This window comes from Prionailurus bengalensis, chromosome B1 (assembly GCF_016509475.1).
Source record: "Prionailurus bengalensis isolate Pbe53 chromosome B1, Fcat_Pben_1.1_paternal_pri, whole genome shotgun sequence".
NCBI lineage: Eukaryota > Metazoa > Chordata > Mammalia > Carnivora > Felidae > Prionailurus > Prionailurus bengalensis.
The window spans coordinates 81,649,297-81,668,547 of NC_057344.1; the positions used below are offsets into that span (position 1 = coordinate 81,649,297).

Below are 19,251 nucleotides of genomic sequence, written 5' to 3' on the forward strand. Positions count from 1 at the left end.
GAATTGTGCCCAAGAGGTAGACCATACAGATTGGTAGACACTTGCTTTTGCACAAAATATCTCCATGGACGGTGACTTCTATCAGCAGTTGTCACAGACAGGAATTGCTCCTGCTGGCAGTGTGATCTGATGACCTGCATGTGCCTTCCTTCCTACACGGAAGGTTTCCAGAGCCAGAGAGAGGCTCGCTGGGCATGCGGGGTGCTCTGAATTGATCAGTGTATCCACACCGCTAATATCTTGGCAAGTCTGCACCACATCTCTTTGCCCACAGGAATCAGTAAGGTGATGTGCGGCATCTGGAACCTGTAATTTTTAATTAACTGTATGATTATTCAGCATCATTATAGCATGTATGGGATTGTTACATTATGCTGACACTTAATCCATTTGGCACGGTGACCGCTTCAGAGGCATCCCAGAAAGCAGAAGAATTTTCTTTTTTTTTTTTAATTTTTTTTTTGGTAATGTTTATTTTTGAGAGATAGAGAGAGACAGAGCGTGAGCAGGGGAAGGGCAGAGAGAGGGAGGGAGACACAGAATCCGAAGCAGGCTCCAGGCTCCGAGCTGTCAGCACAGAGCCCCACGTGGGGCTCAAACCCCTGAACCGTGAGATCGTGACCTGAGCCAAAGACGGACGCTTAACCGACCGAGCCACCCAGGCGCCCCAAGTAGAATAATTTTCTAATGCAAAAAACCTTTTGGTGGGAAGAAAAGCATGTGTCAAAGTCCAGTTTTCTGAGTGTGCCACAAAGTATCACTCTTCTCTCTCCCCTTCTTTTCTTTCGTCCCCTCATACAGCTGTCACGTGTGTGGATTTGAGACCGAGCTCAATGTCCAGTTTGTCAGCCACATGTCACTCCACGTGGACAAGGAGCAATGGATGTTTTCCATCTGCTGCACCGCCTGTGACTTTGTCACCATGGAGGAAGCAGAGATAAAGGCTCACATTGGCACCAAGCACACAGGTGACCATCACTGTCGGTCCTTCTCTCCTCCATCCCCCAACCTGCCAGCATGCATGCCCACCTGGCAGAAGCGTCCTCATCACCCCGCGACACTGACATTCCCTTCCTCAGAAGGGAGGACTTTCCCAGGGTCTCGGAGCCACAGCGCCCCGTGGCCATCCTGCCATTGCCTGGCACAGCTTGGGCCTCGCTGATCTGAAAGACCCACACGTTCAGATGCAGTTGTGAGGTGCTGAGCCATCGGCTTGTCCTCACCCGGGGTGTCGTCATCCTAGGTAGCAGCCATCGGGCTCTCGTGATGCCCTTCGCCTTGTGTCTTCACGTGCTGGATCTCATTTAAGCCTCGTAGGCCTCTGAGGCCGATGCTACTGTTCCCGTGCTATAGGGGTGGGGAAACGGAGGCTTCACAGAGGTGAGGCATTCTGTCCAAAGTCAGCAATTAGGATGTGCCTCCAGAAGCTTGGGCCCGAACAGTTTCCGTTCTAGTCCATTCTCACTGCTGTTCTGACAGGTCCGAGCAACCCTTGGCAGAGGTTTGAACCTTTGTGGTTCTCTGTGCCAGGACACTGTGTGCACGTACTTTAACAGGCTCTGCTCCTGTCCCGTGAAACTCCGGCCCTGACACATATCAGGTCTGCTGGGGGAGGGGGGCGGGGCGGAAAACCGGATTCTCCCCAAACAGCCTGATCGCTCTCCAGGCTGTGTGTGGCCAAGACTTTGCCAGTGTTCTCCTTCCATTTAAGGCTCTTGCCATTCTTAACGATGTTAACATTTTGAATCCACCATGCAATTATCCTCTCACAAGTGATGGTTACCAATGACACCAGCGTGGAGTCATTAAATGAGAATGAGGAAGAGCCTCCCCCACCCTGCGTTGTGTGGTGCTTACAGATTACGAGCTGATGTTGCCAACTGGCAACACTGGGTGTTGGGTCAGCCCCTCACATCGTTGGCCCTTGAAGGATTTGAGAAGGGGAAGTTCCTGACAGTTGTGCTGACGATGTGCTCAGCCGAGACAGATCTCTCTTTGCTTTACCGGCCGCTTTGGTTCCAGGGTGCCAACAGCAATAAAAGCGTGCTTTTATCATAAGTTGAGAAGCTATGACTTGGAGGTCTGCAGAGAGCCATTATGCCGGGTGAGAAGGTGCCATTTCTACCGTTGGTTGTCTCGCTATAACCACATTAGCACCATGGGCAGCAGGTGAGCTGGGAAGCCCATGTCAAAGACAAATTAAATTCAGCATCTCGGGAGTGCCAGTGGAGGGAAAGGCCAAACTCTCTTCCATTTCCGCTGGCTTTTCAGATATTCCCCCCCCCCCGCCGTTTCTGTTACTCTCCCATTCTTCTAACCCTCTGCACCCCAAGGATGCCTAAACCCAGTCGAGAACCTTCCTCCTCCCTCCCCAGGCCACAGCCCCTCTGCCACCACCCCACCTCAAGGAAGCCGTAGAAACCATAGAAACCAAAATGGCTGGAAAGCCGTTGGATTTAGAGTCACTTAATTGTCATTGGTGGAAACTTCACATTGACAAGTAACCAATGCAAACACACTCATTGCCACAGGGAACACAGAGATCTTGTTCCCTCTGAGGTGGTAGGGCTCCTTGTCTACCTGCAAAGAATATTCTTGTTTGTTGGCACAGAGAGCCAGAAAGAAATGCATTAAAGAAGTTGCTTTTTTAATACAGTAGAAGCCTGTAACACTGCTGCTATTAGGGAATAAGGTTATAACCTATTTTATAGTTTTGGGGTTTTTTTGTTTTTTTGTTTTTTTTAGCCAGGGAGACAGTTTTTTTTGTTTGTTTGTTTGTTTTTAAGGGCCAAATAGTGAATATTTTAGGCTTTCGGGCCATACGGTTTCTGTCGCTACATTCAGCTCTACCATTGGAATCTGAAAGTAGCCGAGACAATACACAATTGAGCAGGCCTGGCAGTGCCCCAATAAAACTTTATTTACAAAAGCGGGAGGCTAGATTTGGCCAAAGGACTATAATTTGCTGGCCCTTTTTATAAGCTAATGGTTCCACAGTGAGGGTTTCTTTTTTTTTTTTTTTTTTAATTTTTTTTTCAACGTTTATTTATTTTTGGGACAGAGAGAGACAGAGCATGAACGGGGGAGGGGCAGAGAGAGAGGGAGACACAGAATCGGAAACAGGCTCCAGGCTCTGAGCCATCAGCCCAGAGCCTGACGCGGGGCTCGAACTCACGGACTGCGAGATCGTGACCTGGCTGAAGTCGGACGCTTAACCGACTGCGCCACCCAGGCGCCCCCACAGTGTGGGTTTCTTGCATCTAGTTGCTGTTTTGAAGTGTTTGAATTTGACCCAAAATATGTCCATCTAAATCTGCAAATTAATAAACTGTGTAATTACAAAGTTATGATATAGAGCAGTATATATACTATGTAATACATATTATACTATATATTCCTGAGAATAGGAAGCTTATCTAAGTTGCTGTTGTCTCCCAAGCACCTAGACCAGTGCCTGCACAGTGCAAGTGAGGAGTAAACATTCATCCGGTGAATGAATATGTGTGCCCGAGCACGTCTACACACATTTGTGTGTTCTAAGCAAGAAAATTATTCAGACGTGCCCCTTACCGAACCCTGAGAGTCTACTGACTTATGCATATAATCCATGTGGAAGAAGGTACTTGGGATGGAGGAAAACACATTTTGAATTCTAGATTCTGGTTCTACACCCGATGTTACCATAAATAACGCTGCAAATGTAGGAACTCATTCAACTTCTCTGGGCCGTCCATTCCTTGACCTTTTGAATGTGCAGGAGATGTCCAGCAGGCATAAGACTCTCATTTTGTGGGCCTTGCCCTCTGATTTGATTTACCTGACATAGAAATGGACACCTTTTATTTCAGTACATTAAGAAATCCTCAGTGCTTTCTTGTTACAGAAGTGAAGTGATCTCTGCAAGGGAAAAATATTCCCTCTGGTTGCTTCTGATTTCATCAATGCAAATTTTGCTGCAGTTTTTAAATGTTGCAGTAACAGCACTGAGGAATCTGAATAGCTCTTTGGAAAATACCACCATCAATACTTTACCCTCACACCGACACCAAAATAAATACCAGAAGACTTACACAATCCCCTTAACAAATCAGCCCTAGAAAAGCTTGAAGGAAATAGAATGTTTATCAAACTTCCAGAGTGAGAAGGATTTGTGAAAGCTTAAGTGATACAAAAAATGGCAAAGGAAAAGAATCAAGAGATTTGATGGATAAAAATATCTTCTTCTATTTGCCAAAGAAAAGGAAAAGATGGGAAACAAAACCCAAAAACCAGCCTGAAATGACAGAGGCTATATATTTACTATACAGACAATTGATATAAACTGGTAAGAAACACTTTAGGTCTCTAAGTGCAGAATTTACAAAGGGCATAAACAGTCCATACATAATAAAAGAAATAAAGGCTAACCACTCCATCTAAGGAACGTCACTAGCCACCAGTTAAAACTCAAGAGTGGCTTATGTTTCATGTATCACGTGAGGAGCGTGTTTTACAGCGTCACCCACGATCGCCAGATGCTGCTGATACTGATGGCCATGACCCTACAGGGTGGGAGAACTTTTCAAAACTACTTAGGTAGTGTAGACCAAGAGGTTTGAAAATGCCTGCAAGTCAGTCATCTTTCTTCTGGGAGTCTGTCCCTAGGAGAAAAAAATCAACCAGTGGAATATTAATTTTCACTTAAAATTTAATTTTAAGGAAATACTTAAGTAATGTAGGATAAGTCTACTCCAAGGATATATAATACTGTCAGTTAAAACCATTAACTCATAATTATTTTCATAAATTTTTTCAGAGCCAACTATGTGCCAGGTGTATAAAACAGTATGGGAAAATACAAAGTGTTAATTATTGTTGTTAGTATTACTTATAAATATTATATGATATATTTTGTAATAATAATAATACATTTTTCTGTAATGCTTGCAATGAGCTAGGCATTGTTCTTAGTGCTTTATATATAAAAACCCATTTAACCCTCACAACACACATATGAGGCTGCCGATATGATCCCCATTTTTAAGATGAGATCATTGAGGCACTAAGTTAAATACCTTGTCTTAAGTCATTCAGCTTATTAATTGGAACAGGTGGCACTCAAACTCAGGTGTTCTGGATCTAAAGTCTTTATTCTTAACTACTATGCAATTAACAGCAACGATTTTAAAATAGATATGCTTACTTCTAAAAAAAAACAGAAGTATGTCAAAAATGGTGTTTATATTGAGGTGGCAAGGCAATTGACCATTTTTTATGGTCGCAGTTTATCATTTTGTGTCATTTTAGATTATGAAATTGAGGTCTTTAAAAAAATTTATTTAAAAATTTTTTAACGTGTATTCATTTTTGAGAGACAGAGACAGAGGGTGAGCAGGGGAGGGACAGAGAGAGAGGGAAACACAGAATCCAAAGCAGGCTCCAGGCTCTGAGCTGTTGGCACAGAGCCCACCACGGGGCTAGAACCCACAAACCGTGAAATCATGACCTAAGCTGAAGTCAGACGATTAACCAACTGAGCCACCCAGGCGCCCCTAAAATATCGAGGTTTTTTTAAAGTTCACTTCAGCTGGCTGTCCTCACGTATGAGGTTGCATTGCCTGTGCAGAGAATCATTCACCAAGAATCCTTGTGCTGGGACACCCAAGTGGCTCAGTTGGTTAAGCATCCAACTCTTGATTTCAGCTCAGGTCATAATCTCATGATTCATGAGACTTAGCCCCACATCGGGCTCTGCACTAACAGCACAGAGCCTGCTTAGGATTCCTTCTCTCTTCCTCTCTCTGTGCTCTCTCTCTCTCAAAATAAATAAACTTAAAAAAAAAAAAAGAATCTTGGTGCTGCTGAAAGTGAATGACCCCTTGGATGACAGCAAGCTGTGGACTGAGTTGACAAGGGCACCCCAGCTCACTCCCTACAGACAGCAAAGGGAGAGGAGAACTGAGAGCAGAGGAAGTGGTGTGGGGTAGGGATTACAAGTTGAGCGGGCTGGGCTGTTTCCCCATGCCGAATCGCAGAGTTGCTGTCATGACACCTGTGTATTTACACAGTGATTAATTTAGGCAGCTCTGCCCACTGCCTTAAGCCTGAAGGTACTTAAAGCTGTTGTTAAAGATGGTAATTAAAATCATATGTTTTCGTTCTAAAAACTAATTTAAAATGATCACTTGCAATATTCTGTGAGTGAGACCCATCTTAGAGGATGGATTTGGTGAAGCAATAGACTTAGGGCCCCCACTGAAAATATTGTTTGTCTACAAAATGTGACTAAACCTAGGTCACATATTAGAGACCGCCAATGACGGGGCTGGCTTTCACATACCTTCCTTGTACCAAAGGAGGTCTATACTTTCAAGGCATATTCCATCCCTCCTTGGGGGTCCATGAATGAGGTCACATCATGTCTGTCCAGGAACCAAGTTCAGTTCTGCCAGGAACAAGACTTGGAAACACTGTAGGAGGGTAAATATTTTTTCCTTCCTCCTTTTAAAACCTGTTTTTAATTGGAAAAGTAATTTACGGCATTCTAGACAATTTTGAAAACCAAATAAAATAAAATAAACATAACACTAATAATGTCACACACTAGCTGTAACCACCATTACAGCTTTGTTTGCTTCTGGACTTCTTGTGCCTATATACGATATATGACTCATTTTTTAATCTTCTAACAAAGAAAGTTCGTTTCTAGAGTTTACAATCACTAGATTACTGAAGCACAGTCTCCCTATATCACCTACCTTAACCTAAAATGATGGGGTTGTTTTGATTATGTTTGGGAGAACTGACAGCTTAACAATATCAAATCTCCTAAACCGTGAACAGTGTAGAGCCCCCCAATTATTTTGGGGTTTATAATGTACATTGTTAATTTATTACAGTACACGTTTAAGTCATAAACCATTTCATGGGTAGTGTAAGAGTCTTACAATAACGTAGTTCTCTGTCCCCTCTCCTAGCCTTTATGCTTTTGCTGTCATACATTTACTTATATATATGTTATAAACTCTCTATTATATTATTTTTAACAAAATTACTTTTATGATCTCTCAAAGAGTTTTAAATAAGAAAAACTCACGTGGGTTCCAGCCTCGTGTCAGGCTCTGTGCTGACTGCTCAGAGCCTGGAGCCTGCTTCGGACTCTGTGTCTCCCTCTCTCTCTGCCCCTCCCCTGCTCACCCTCTGTCTCTGTCTCTCAAAAATGAATAAACGTTAACAAAATTTTAATAAAAATTTTTTTACCCCAATTTCATAATCTAAAATGACACAAAATGGTAAACTGAGACCATTAAAATTACCAATTGTCTTGCTGCCTCAGTACCAATTTACCCTCGTGGGTAAATGCATGCTCTTCATTCTTTTGTGTAGATCCGTTTTTACATGTGGTGTCATTTTCCTTCTGCCTGAAGAATTTCTTTTAACATTTTCTGTAATTCTAGTCTGCTGGTGATGAATTCTTTCTGCTTTTGGGGTGGGGAGGAAAGTTTCATTTTTGAAATATTTTTCACAGAGTACAAGATCTCAGATTGACAGGTGTTCCTTTCAGCACTTTAAAGATGGTGCCCCACTACTTCTCACTTGCATTGTTTCCAGTGAAAAATCTGCTGTCATCCTTATTTTTCTTCCTCTGCACATAATGTATCCTTCTTCCTCAGGCTGCCGGTAGGGTTTTTTCTTTATCACTAGTTGAGCAATGGGATTATGATAGCCCTTGATAGAGATTTCATCTTTTTTTTTTTTTTTTTTTGAGAGAGAGAGAGAGGTGCACACGTGAGTGGAAGAGGGGCAGAGAGAATGGGAGAGAGGGAATCCCAAGCAGGCCCCACACCCAGTGTGGAGCCCAACATGAGACAAACCCAAAACGCTGGGATCATGACCTGAGCTGAAATCAAGAGTCAAGAGTTGGACACTTAACCGACTGAACCACCCCAGTTCCCCAATTTCTTCAGCTTTCTTATGCATAGGGTTCATTTTGCCTCTTGGATCTGTGGATTTAAGGTTTTTCTCAAGTTTGGAAAAGTTTTGGCCTTTTCAAATATTTCTGCCCTTCCCACCCAGTCAGGGACTCCAATTAAACTTATATGAAGCTATCTGAAGGCATCCCACAATTCACTGATGTTCTTTTCATTTTTATGATTCTTTTCTCTCTCTGTTTCATTGCAGATAATTTCTATTGCTATTATCTTCAGGGTCCACTAATCTTTTCTTCTGCCATGTCTAAATTGCTGGTAACCCCATCCAGTGTATTTCTCATCTCAGACATGGTAATTTTTGTAAATTTCTCTCTAGAAATTTGATTTGGATCTTTTTTTATATCTTTCACATCTCTATTTAACTTTTTTAATATTTGGAATGCAGTTATAATAACTGTTCTTATGTCCTTGTCTGCGCATTTTAACAACTGTGTCAGTTCTAGGTCAGCTTTGACTGATTGATTACCCCATTTTAGGTTGCGTTTTCTTGTTTCTTGGCATGCCTGCTAATCTTTATTTGGATGTCAGATATTGTGATTTGCCTTGTTGGGTACTGGTTATTTTATATTCCTATAAACATTCTTGACCTTTGTTTTAGGGTGCAGTTAATTACTTGGAAACTATGATTCCTTTGTGTCTGGCTTTTGTGACTTGTCAGGCGGGTCTGGAGCAGTGGTCAACCTAGGGCTGATTACTACCCATTACTAAGAGATCTTCCTCAGTTTCCCACCGAGTGTCCTGGGAATTATGAGTTTCTCAGATTTAGCTAGTGGAAACAGCACTCACTGTTTTCTAAGCCTTTTTTTCTCTCCAGCCTTGGGTAGTTTTCTCACACAGGTGCTTTGGTCCCTACTCCACTGAATACTCATGGGGGACCCTCTGTAGGTCTTTGAGTCCTTCCTCTGTGCTGCTCTCTCCCCTCTGGGAAACCTCCCCTCTCTAGACCCTGCTCTGTGAAGTCTAGCCATACTGATCTCCCCAGACCCTCCGTGCTGTTTCCTCAATTCAGTGAAACTGATGGGCACTGCAGCCTGGAGACTAAAGTCTCTTAAGGCAGAAAGTGGGCCGCCTCTTTTCTTTCCTGTCTCTCAGGGATCACTCTTCAGTGCCTGATGTTCAACGCTGTAAAAACGATTGTTGGAAAACAAAAACAAAAACTCTTGTTTGATATGTTTTGTCTGGTTTTGTTCTAGTTGTTTCAGTCGCGATGGTAAATCCAGTCCCTAACACTTCATCTTGAATGGAAGCATTAGTCTCTTGACACTGGGTTTTAATGGCCCACTGACCGGTTCCCTCCTGGTCTTGAGGGAGAGTCCAGTGCACTGACAAAGAGCATGGATCCTGGAGTAGAGCCAACTGAAATCTGTGCTTTGCCACTTCCTAGCATGTAACTTAGGCCAAGTTGCCCTGACTGTGCCTCCCTTCCTTCATCTGTAAAATGGGGATGGTAGCCATTGTGCCTCATTGGATTTTTGAGAAGATACAATGAAATCATGCATTCAAAGCATGAGAGAGTTCCCAAGTACCACAAGTGTCATCACCATCGATGACGGAGACCTGAGATCCCAGCCGGTGCACTAGGAGAGCTCCAGAAGCCTCACTTTGTGTTCCCTGAATGATGATGCAGCCATGAAGCCCAACTCCCCCACCCCTAATTGCTGTTATTTCAGGGTTACCATCTCCTAAATAACAGACCTGGCTTTGGGGGTTTTGTTTGTGTTTTCAGGAGAAGACAGGAAGACCCCCAGTGAATCAAATAGCCCCTCTTCATCCTCCCTCTCAGCTCTGAGTGATTCAGCCAACAGCAAAGATGATTCAGACAGCTCCCAGAAAAACAAGAGTGGCAACAACGTGCTGGTCATCTCTGTTGTGCCTGGGAGCCAGCCCTCACTGAATAGTGAGGAAAAGCCAGAGAAAGGTAAGGGAGGACGTTGTGGGCCTGCTCAGTCCTCCCCACTCTGGGAGGATGACCCAGCCTTACAAATCAGCCCTTGAGGGGAGCGATGTTGGAAAATAGATGTTCGACCTGTGAACAGTGTAATGCTGTCGCCTAAAATTTGTATTTCTTTTGGCTTTAGTGGCATCCAAATACAGGGTGGGTAGATGGGCAGTGTGGCATTGATTCTGGAGCTGTATGTTCAACTCCTTTTACCACCAAGATGCTGGGCGCGGTGCCTGAAAGGGGAGGAGGAGAAACAGTGGGATGTCTGTCCCACTCCTGTCCCTCTGCCACGTGCACCCGCACACCCAGCTCCCCTCCTTTCAGGGTTCGAATGCGTTTTTTGCAACTTTGTCTGCAAGACGAAGAACATGTTTGAGCGCCACCTGCAGATACACCTTATCACCCGGATGTTTGAGTGTGACGTGTGCCACAAGTTCATGAAGACACCTGAACAGCTGCTGGAGCATAAGAAATGCCACACTGTCCCCACCGGTGGGCTCAAGTAAGGAAAGCAAGTACAGAACCTTTTACTGTGTTGTTATTTAATACCCTTCCCCATCCTTACCCCAGCCCCTCCCCGAAGGTTTGGGGGGTCGTCGAGAGGGAGAGCTTGGCATGGGGCCAGTTAGTCAGCTACCTTTCGCTGGATGTGAACTAGACTTGTTGCCCAGGGGTCCAGCAGACACAGCAGGAGAATCCATTTCACCAATATCCTAGGATTCCTGGCAAGCAAGAGGACCTGGCGGAGGAGCCCAGCATGCAGGGGGAGACTCATCCTACACTGCTTGAGTTTTGTTCAGACTTGATTTTATGGACTTGGGGGTTCGTGTCCCCAGGTGTAAGTCATTACGCTGTCACAGCACTTCACCATTTCTATTTTTTAGATGATTCGCCATATACATCTTTTAAACAAGCATTACGACCACCCCATCTGCACAACACCCCCAGCTATTGGATCCTTGCCTTTTCGAACAGGCAGGAGGCAGTGTTTTTCATGCAGAGATCATGTGCCTCGGGTCTTCCTGCAGACGTGCCTTATGCCTTCCCAGGAACTGGGATTGGGATCTCCCTGGCTAGCCTTCATGAGACCTGATGTTTCCAGTCACACATTATTCACAGGTCCCCAAAGACCTAGACCACAAGCATCATCATTAACCAATATTTGCAAGAAGCCCTCTGGTCTGAAGTGAGACCCATCAGTTATTATGAAACACACGGTGTGTCTGGCTTGATAATAGGTGCTGAAGGGCAAACAAGGAATAAAACGTAATTTCCACCCTCAGGAAATTTATATCCTAGCACTACCAGAATTTAATCTTCCCAGTGATTCCGAAATCAGCCCCTGTTCACAAGGCACTCATGACCTAGTAGAGAAGGAAGCATACGTCGTTGAGTACAGGAAGACACACAAGTTTCTAGGCACAATTATTCACGTTTAGCTGAAATAACCGTGTAATTAAAAGAATGAAAACTTATATTTTACTTGACGCAAGAAAAAAAAAAAGAACCTCTTGTTTTAACCATTTTTATCTTTGAAACTCACAAATTGCCAGAGAGGCGGCATGACTCTCCTGAATGGGTGAGGGATGGAGAGACCCAAAAGGACCCTGGGGGCCAACCTGGGGGTCGAATGTCGGGAGCAATGCAGGGTTGACTCCTCCAAGCTCCTGCCTGGTCAGAGGCACCCTCCTCAAAAACTTTACGAAACAGAGGAGTCAGGGAGCAGCACCTACTGTCCAATTCCGTTTTGTTTCACTCTTGGGACACTTAAGTGGGAGGGGGAGGGGATGTTTGCAGGGATGGGGGAGGGGAGATTATAATCCGAGACAGCCAATAAATGGGAAATGCCCAGCAAGCGCTTATTTGGGAATTTGATTTGGCTTGTTCCCACTGTCCCTTTCTAAATACTTGTTTACTCTTATTTAAAGAAAAGAAAAAAAGCCATGTACTTCCGTGGTTGGACTAGCACTCAATTGCCCTTCCCAGTAGCCCCGTCACACCCATTAACTCTGCGGCCCCTGCCAGTTGTGGCTTTGTCAGTTAGCCTTTCCTTGGGGACCTACAGAGTCCCGAGCCTCCGACCCATTGGGGAGAATGCACAGTGAATGCTGATGCTTTTGCCAGTACAGACACTTCCGGTGTGGTGCTAACGGTCCCCTGTGTAATAGTTTATGTTCTAGGATGACCAAGTAGAAGAATACTTTGAAAAAATTGATAATGCCTTCTGGCTATACAGTGAGTCTTTGTTTTGTTTTGTTTTGTTTTCCCTTTGCCATATCAGAGAATTAATTTGCCTGAGAGAGTGTCTTTACGATAAATAACGGGAGCACAGAAAACCCTTAGCACTTTGCCTGAGCAGCGAAAGAAAGATTGAGCTGTGGGTCACAGAAATGTCCTTAAAATGAAACAGACTGCCGATGTCTAAGTTGCTTTTCTGTGATGGAACTGCTTGTACTCTATATCCTGTTCATAATGCAGATCAAATAAGATTATACTATTATTTTTCTTTTGCCGTAGCTCAGGACAGTGGTGAGTTTCAGACTCCTCTAGGTAAGGCCCAGCTTGGCGTAGGGGTTGTGTGTGCACCTGACCTGGGAATGGGCTTTATATTTCTCTCGTGTGCACTCTTCTGTGAGCTGAGGTTCAAAGGCTAACGGCGAGCTTGGCGCTGAGGAGCAGTGCACGGTGCACTTGGTTGTGTTGGGCTCTGCTGAACACCTCTCCAAACCCTCAGAGGACAGACCACTCCTGGGCCCTGCCCGGCAGGTGCCAGGCAAGGGCTGAGGCAGCCACTTTTGCATTTGCATTCTTTGTGCAAAGAGAGCAAACACGCTACAGCTATCCTGTCAGCCACCAACTTGAGCCTTGCGGCTTCCAAAAGAGCAGCTCAGCAGAATTTGTAAACATGCCCTCACTGCTCCTCCTAGCCCCTCTGGACAGCCAGGAGGCTTGGGGGTGGCATAGCCTCACTGCCTAGGATGGAGGAACCGAGCCACGGAGAGGCCCAGGCTTGGTCCCAGGGCACATCCAGATATAGCCCAATGAGGTGACGGAGCTGGGACCAGAATCTGCCAGAATTATGTTGTAGAGACCAGTCCAGTAATGAATCAGTGCCTACCGTGTGCTGAGTACTTTACCGGGCACTGCAGAGAACGCAGAAGAAATGTAAGATATGGTCCTGCCCACTGAGAATTCATGATCCAGTTGGATTGCTATTATCTCCATGATGTAACAATCTTCTAATAATGTCTTCAAAGTCCAGAGAGCAGTCGCCTCCCTCCCTCCTTATCCCTCATTAGTGACGGGCTGGTGGGTGGGCCTCCCTCTCCCACGCCCCATCCTGGTCCGCATCTGCCTTCCCCGATGGAGAACCAGGACTGCAGGAGACAGGATTTAGGAGCTCAGACCTATGTATAGACACACACACTCACACAGACAGACACACGCAGGCCTTCTCATCCTAACAACCCTTTCAATAAGCACGATTCTGACCCCTATGACTTTCTGTTTGCCGGAGGTAGCTCTCCCCCTATAAGCTGTTCTTCAAAACTCTTAGCCTTTCTGCGTGTGCTTGGTGTGGTGCATGAAAAGTCGATTCTTTGTGTTGCTCCCATCTCGAGGGGAGGTCATGAGGTTTAGACCTCTGCTATGTCTGGTGGGAGGCGGGGAGGGCTCCGAGGGGTCGGGCGGGGAGGACGGAGGGGAGCAACCGCTTATTTATTCCTCGCACTTCTGCTCCCCTTCCTGCGGGCTGGTGCTCACCGGTCCAGCCAGGAGACCCACAGTAGGCCGAGCGTACCTTGCCAGAGCGGCTCCTTAGTGGGGACGGCTCTGTCGGCAGAGAGAGCCAAGCGGGTCGTCTTAACCCCGGAGAGGCGGCAGGGCTGGGCTGGGCAGGGGCAGGGGCAGGCCAGGCCTCAGAGTTTGGGGGGGGGGGGCGTGAGGGGAAGCTGGCGAGGAGGGTAAAGGCGGGGCCGCAGCAGAACCTGTCCGGTTGAACCTTCCCCTTTCGTTGCTTCCCCCACCCCACCCCCCCCACCCCCCGGCAGGTGCCCATTCTGCATTTATTCCACCAACCGCCCCGCTGCCATGGAGTGCCACCTCAAGACCCACTACAAGATGGAGTACAAGTGCCGGATCTGCCAGACGGTGAAGGCCAACCAGCTGGAGCTGGAGACGCACACCCGGGAGCATCGCCTCGGCAACCACTACAAGTGCGACCAGTGCGGCTACCTGTCCAAGACCGCCAACAAGCTCATCGAGCACGTGCGCGTCCACACCGGGGAGCGGCCCTTCCACTGTGACCAGTGCAGCTACAGCTGCAAGCGCAAGGACAATCTCAACCTGCACAAGAAGCTGAAACACGCCCCACGCCAGACCTTCAGCTGCGAAGAGTGCCTGTTCAAGACCACACACCCCTTCGTCTTCAGCCGCCACGTCAAGAAGCACCAGAGTGGGGACTGCCCCGAGGAGGACAAGAAGGGCCTGTGTCCGGCCCCCAAGGAACCAGCCGGCCCCGGGGCCCCGCTCCTCGTCGTCGGGAGCTCCCGGAATCTCTTGTCTCCCCTGTCGGTCATGTCCGCCTCCCAGGCTCTGCAGACCGTGGCCCTGTCGGCTGCCCACGGCAGCAGCTCAGAGCCCAACCTGGCACTCAAGGCTTTGGCCTTCAACGGCTCCCCTTTGCGCTTTGACAAGTACCGGAACTCGGATTTTGCCCATCTCATTCCCTTGACAATGTTATACCCCAAGAACCACTTGGATCTCACATTCCACCCTCCCCGACCTCAGACTGCGCCTCCCAGCATCCCCTCACCCAAACACTCCTTCCTCGCCTATCTCGGACTAAGAGAAAGAGCAGAGACTGTCTGAGGACAGCCGTGTTCTGTACCAAAAACAAAGAGACAGAGACAAAAACAGAAAACAACACAAAACAAAACAAAAAACCCACAAAACTTAAACACAACCCCAGCAGGTGTATGTTGCTGCAAAACCTACAGACCCGCCCTGGGTCTGAACCACGTGTACTGTATATCTTTAGTAAGGAATAGAGAATTGGCTCTGTGTGTATACCTATTGCATTGACCTGAAAGCTGCTTTATCCAATCTTCAGAGAGGTGACCTACTGCATACTTCTACCTTCAGAGGCATGCCTCCCCAGCCACCCACTCCCACTCTCAGCCCCTTCTCCGTACTTTTATCTGAAAGGAATTTTGTCTTGTTAGACCCTAAAGAGAGTGTCCTTAATAGCAATCAGCACTTGCAAGCTTATGTACCGGTGCATTTTGTTTTCTGTTGGGTGAATGGGGCGTGTGGGTGTTGCGGATTCTGAAAGAGAAAGCCGTGTGTCGTGTGCCATGACATTTGTATTGCACATCTCTTTGTACTGGCTTCTTTCACAGCGATGAACATTCTTTTCCCTCCTGGGTTGTTCATCCATGACAGTCTCTCCCCGAGCTCCTTCATCACCTTTCCCTCTCTATTTTATGGCTACAGAGTGGTAGGGCCTGGTGCTTAGTCGATGAAGGACTGGTAGACACCCGCAGTGCTGCTTGAGATTTCCGACAGGGTGCCAGAGACCTTGTGCTCAGATCTTCTTGGTTATGAAGATGTGAGAACCAAGAGACCACTCTGGAAGAAATATCTCGCAGAACTGCAGCCAACATCACAAAACTTGTGTGTTTTGTGTGTGTGTTCATACATATACAATGTGTATGGTGCACACACTGCATCATTTGTTAAAGGGCAGATTATATATATATATGATTATATATATATATATATATGATGTATTAATTCAGTGGTTACCATTCATTTGCAGGAAAAAAAAACTGTATGAGTGAAAAATTTTATGGTTGATAAATCCAGCCAAGGAGATTAAAGGGGTTTGGATAAATTCTGGGTATCCATGCTCAGACTAAAAAAAAAAAAAAAAAAAAAAAAAAAAAGGCAGTTTTTTGCACAGTGCTTTGGTCTTGCACTACTTTTTGTTTCTCATCTGCAAAAAAAAAAAAAAAAAGTAAAAGGAAGCAAATGTACCTTTTATATGGAATGAGTAGACTGTATGTTTGAAAATTTTGTCACAACCTCTTTGACATATAACGACCCAACAAAAAGGTGCTGTTTAGTCCTACGGTTCAATTTATGCCCCTGAGAAGTTTCCCTTGTGTTTGCAGATCGTCTGGCTATAGTGGTATTCTCCATGTTATTAATAATTCTGTATTCCATTTTGTTAACGCCTGGTAGATGTAACCTGCTAGGAGGCTAACTTTATCCTTATTTAAAGCTTTTATCTTGTGGTCATTAAAATGGCAACTTATGTGCAGCACTTTACTGCAGCAAGAAGCAGATGTGGATTGGTCGCAGAGCCCTTTGCTAATCCTAAAAAAGTAAAGGGTGATTTAACAAGAAAAAAAAGAATCTTTGGCAGAATATGTTAATTGCTTGTATTTTTAAGACAACAGAATTTCCAGTATGAAACAGGCTGAAAGAGCAGGAAGAAACGTGCTTTGTATAATAATGGAAAGATTGGAATATAAAAGTTTATATATTATTTATCTATTGACGAACTGGTGTACAAGAGGAATGCCTTCTTACTGCGTTGCTGTTTTCCATCACGTGTTATCCTAGAGTTGGGGTTTTTCTTTTCATCTGTTTCACCAGGGGAAAATAAAAGCATCCCTAATTTTCTTCCTCTAGTCAGTTTGCTTCACTGAAAGCCCCCTCGAACTTGGTACAGTTCTACAGGAAGCCAGAAGACTGTACCATCTGTCCACACCATGGACTCCCCCACCCCCATACCATCCTCCTTCCCCCAGACCGAGCAGGTGTGATACACTTCTCTTCGCCAGTCATCCAGCCCTGGAAAACCTGTTTACACTAAGGAGATGTCCCCAGGGGCAGGGAGGCTGAGCCAGCTAGGGCAGGAAGCTCCCGAACCCTCGGTCATTCTCCAGCAGAGACATTTGTTCTTGGCTATGTTAGAAACGTCGTTCAACCTCGCCATGTCAATGTCTCGGTAAAAGACACTATAGACAGTTATGGACAATACACTCCAAGAATACTGGGCTTATGGGTGGGTTGGTTTTTTTTTTTTTTTTTTAAGTCTTGTCTTTATCCCCATATAATGGAGAATGTGCCACTTGGCTAATAATGTGCTTTCAAAATTACAAGTTCAGTGATGACAGAATAGAGGGCCACGGTGATCCTATTGAGGCTGGCAGAAAAGGTGAATCACACATAAGCACCAGCAGGTTAAAAACCTGAAAGGGTGGCCCCTACATTTAGGACTACAGGTTTTACAGCATGCCACTTGTGCAATATGAGGTCCTAGGCTGATACTTTCAAGATTGAGAGGGATGTTGGAAGGAGATGTTTACTGCTCAAATGCCATGCATTTCACTGCTTGCCACTGAACTTGTATTTGAATGACTTAGTTATGCTTAATGTAATTGGGCAACTTTTTTAGCACTTTGGAAAGAGTCATCAATCTTTCTGGTAAATTATAAAAGTTTTCTGAGTGAGAAAAGGTGTGTTTGGAGTTTGTTTGACTTTTTATATTATTATTATTGTTATTAATAAAGAAAAATCTACAGCATTTTTCAGACTCCACCGAGATAATATATACCCTCGAATTTGGTTTGCAGTTTGATACTCAGGGAAGGATTATTCCATAGATATCCTTTCCGTGTAAAACACTAACGTCTTTGAGAAATTCACCTGCCAACTAACTTCAATTCTGTTTTCACTATGCATTCTTCAATGAAAGCTAGCTTATTTTTCCATATAGTACGGCAGTTAGCATTCTCAGCACTTTCTTCTATCCTTTTTTTAATTCTTCATATTATGTTCAGATGATCATACTGTCAAGGTTTGTGTACATTACTGAAAATTTGTATTGTATAAAGCTTTTTGCATTACAAGGCTGTACAGGGTCATTTTGACAGTAACTGGTATATTTCTTTGCATCTTATGTTGCATTGCCAATTTCTAGTGTATCCAGTTTGGAAGTATAATATACTCTAATTAAACAAAAAAAAAAGGTTGGCTATACTCTTTGTTTCTTTTCTTTTTTTTTTTTTTTTTTCTCTCCTTGGTTGCCATCCTTGACTACTTATTAGTCGCAGGGTTTTATTTGTCTTGTTTTGTTCCCATTTTAACTTTTCAGCATATTTTAAATAAGTTCAGGAAATGTCCCCTTCTAGTTACAGCTATAGCAAAATGCAAGTTTTGAACAGCGATGGTGATAATGCAAACTGTCATTTTGTAAGTCATTAATAGACATTAAGGCTGAAAGCATATCCATCATTCAGTACAGTTGCAGGCCGGCTCCTTCCTGAAATTACGTAGTGACATTTAAAAGTGTTCACCAGCCTTACCCTCTCGTGCTTAACATCATTTTACTGACCCCATAGCCAAAGGGCAGGGGGGAAGCAGATGAATAATTCCATTTCTCCTAACGAAGTTTGGCAAGTATGAGATTTTAATGAGGGGGGAAATAGTCTATTTTGCAAGCTAAATAATAATCTATCCAAATGCAAGTAATAGTTCACCATTCAAAGGAAGGTACCAGAGAAAGAAACTGAGACAAAAAAAAAAGATGAAACGCACACTAAGTTGAAACAATAATTTTTTGAAATCCATTTTAAAGTTCTGTTCATTAGAGATCTTCCCTATGAATCGATGGTTGATAAAAAATATAAGCAGCAAAAGAAAATGTTCTATCCAGTTCACGGCTTGCATGCTTACAAATGTAATGTCCTTTGCTCCTTGTAAGAAATTATGAACTGCTTCACTCTAGCATTTAAAAAGGTCAAATTTACTTTTCATAAAAATGAGATAATGTAGGAGAAGCCACTTTGAAAATGACCAGTTACTAATCAGACACTATTTTCGCCTTCAGTTTTTCGTCCAAAAGCTATTTTTAGGGAATTGAATCAAGTTCTCTCAGTTTATTCAATATCAGTTGTGTTTGCAGGCAGCTGATATTTACTGAAAATATTAAAATAAGTCAGACTTCTTTGCCTTTTGCTAGCACTATAGGCCGGGGTGGCTTCTCATTTTGTACACATATTTTTTTTCTTAGATCCCACACCTACCTCACATTTTCCCTGTGGTTGAGAAAAGCCAGAAATACAAAGAAAATAATCATCAGTTTCATAATTGTCTTCCACTAGTGGGCTTCCAGTGACTGAGGAATGATTGGGATCGGAGCCATCTGTGACGGAACAAACCACAGCCTCTAACATCTTCGCTTACGTAGAATGCTGCATGTGCACGTGGGCAGCTCCAAGCCAGTATTGTGGCCCCCTACTTGAATTTAATCTGAAATCATACATTTCC

The 19,251-nt window shown here is 44.6% G+C and overlaps 1 protein-coding gene across 10 annotated transcripts in view; it reads left to right on the forward strand.

The window, feature by feature from the left end:
• The window catches only part of ZNF827 (zinc finger protein 827), a 174,872-nt gene extending 156,911 nt beyond the window's left edge, over nt 1–17,961 (forward strand). The window contains exons 11-16 of one of the 10 annotated variants that reach the window (XR_006295333.1): nt 802–968; nt 9,697–9,888; nt 10,237–10,414; nt 12,081–12,147; nt 12,430–12,462; nt 13,962–14,043. Coding sequence is in view for 7 of the 10 variants with exons in the window: in XM_043567971.1 (XP_043423906.1) it covers nt 802–968; nt 9,697–9,888; nt 10,237–10,414; nt 13,962–14,781 (1,357 nt within the window). In the remaining 3 variants the exon portion in view is untranslated. Of the gene's footprint in view, nt 1–801; nt 969–9,696; nt 9,889–10,236; nt 10,428–12,080; nt 12,148–12,429; nt 12,463–13,961 lie in introns of all 10 variants that reach the window. The other 9 variants (XR_006295337.1, XR_006295341.1, XM_043567986.1 and 6 more) reach the window with 9 other exon arrangements.
• Nucleotides 17,962–19,251: the final 1,290 nt, after the last annotated feature.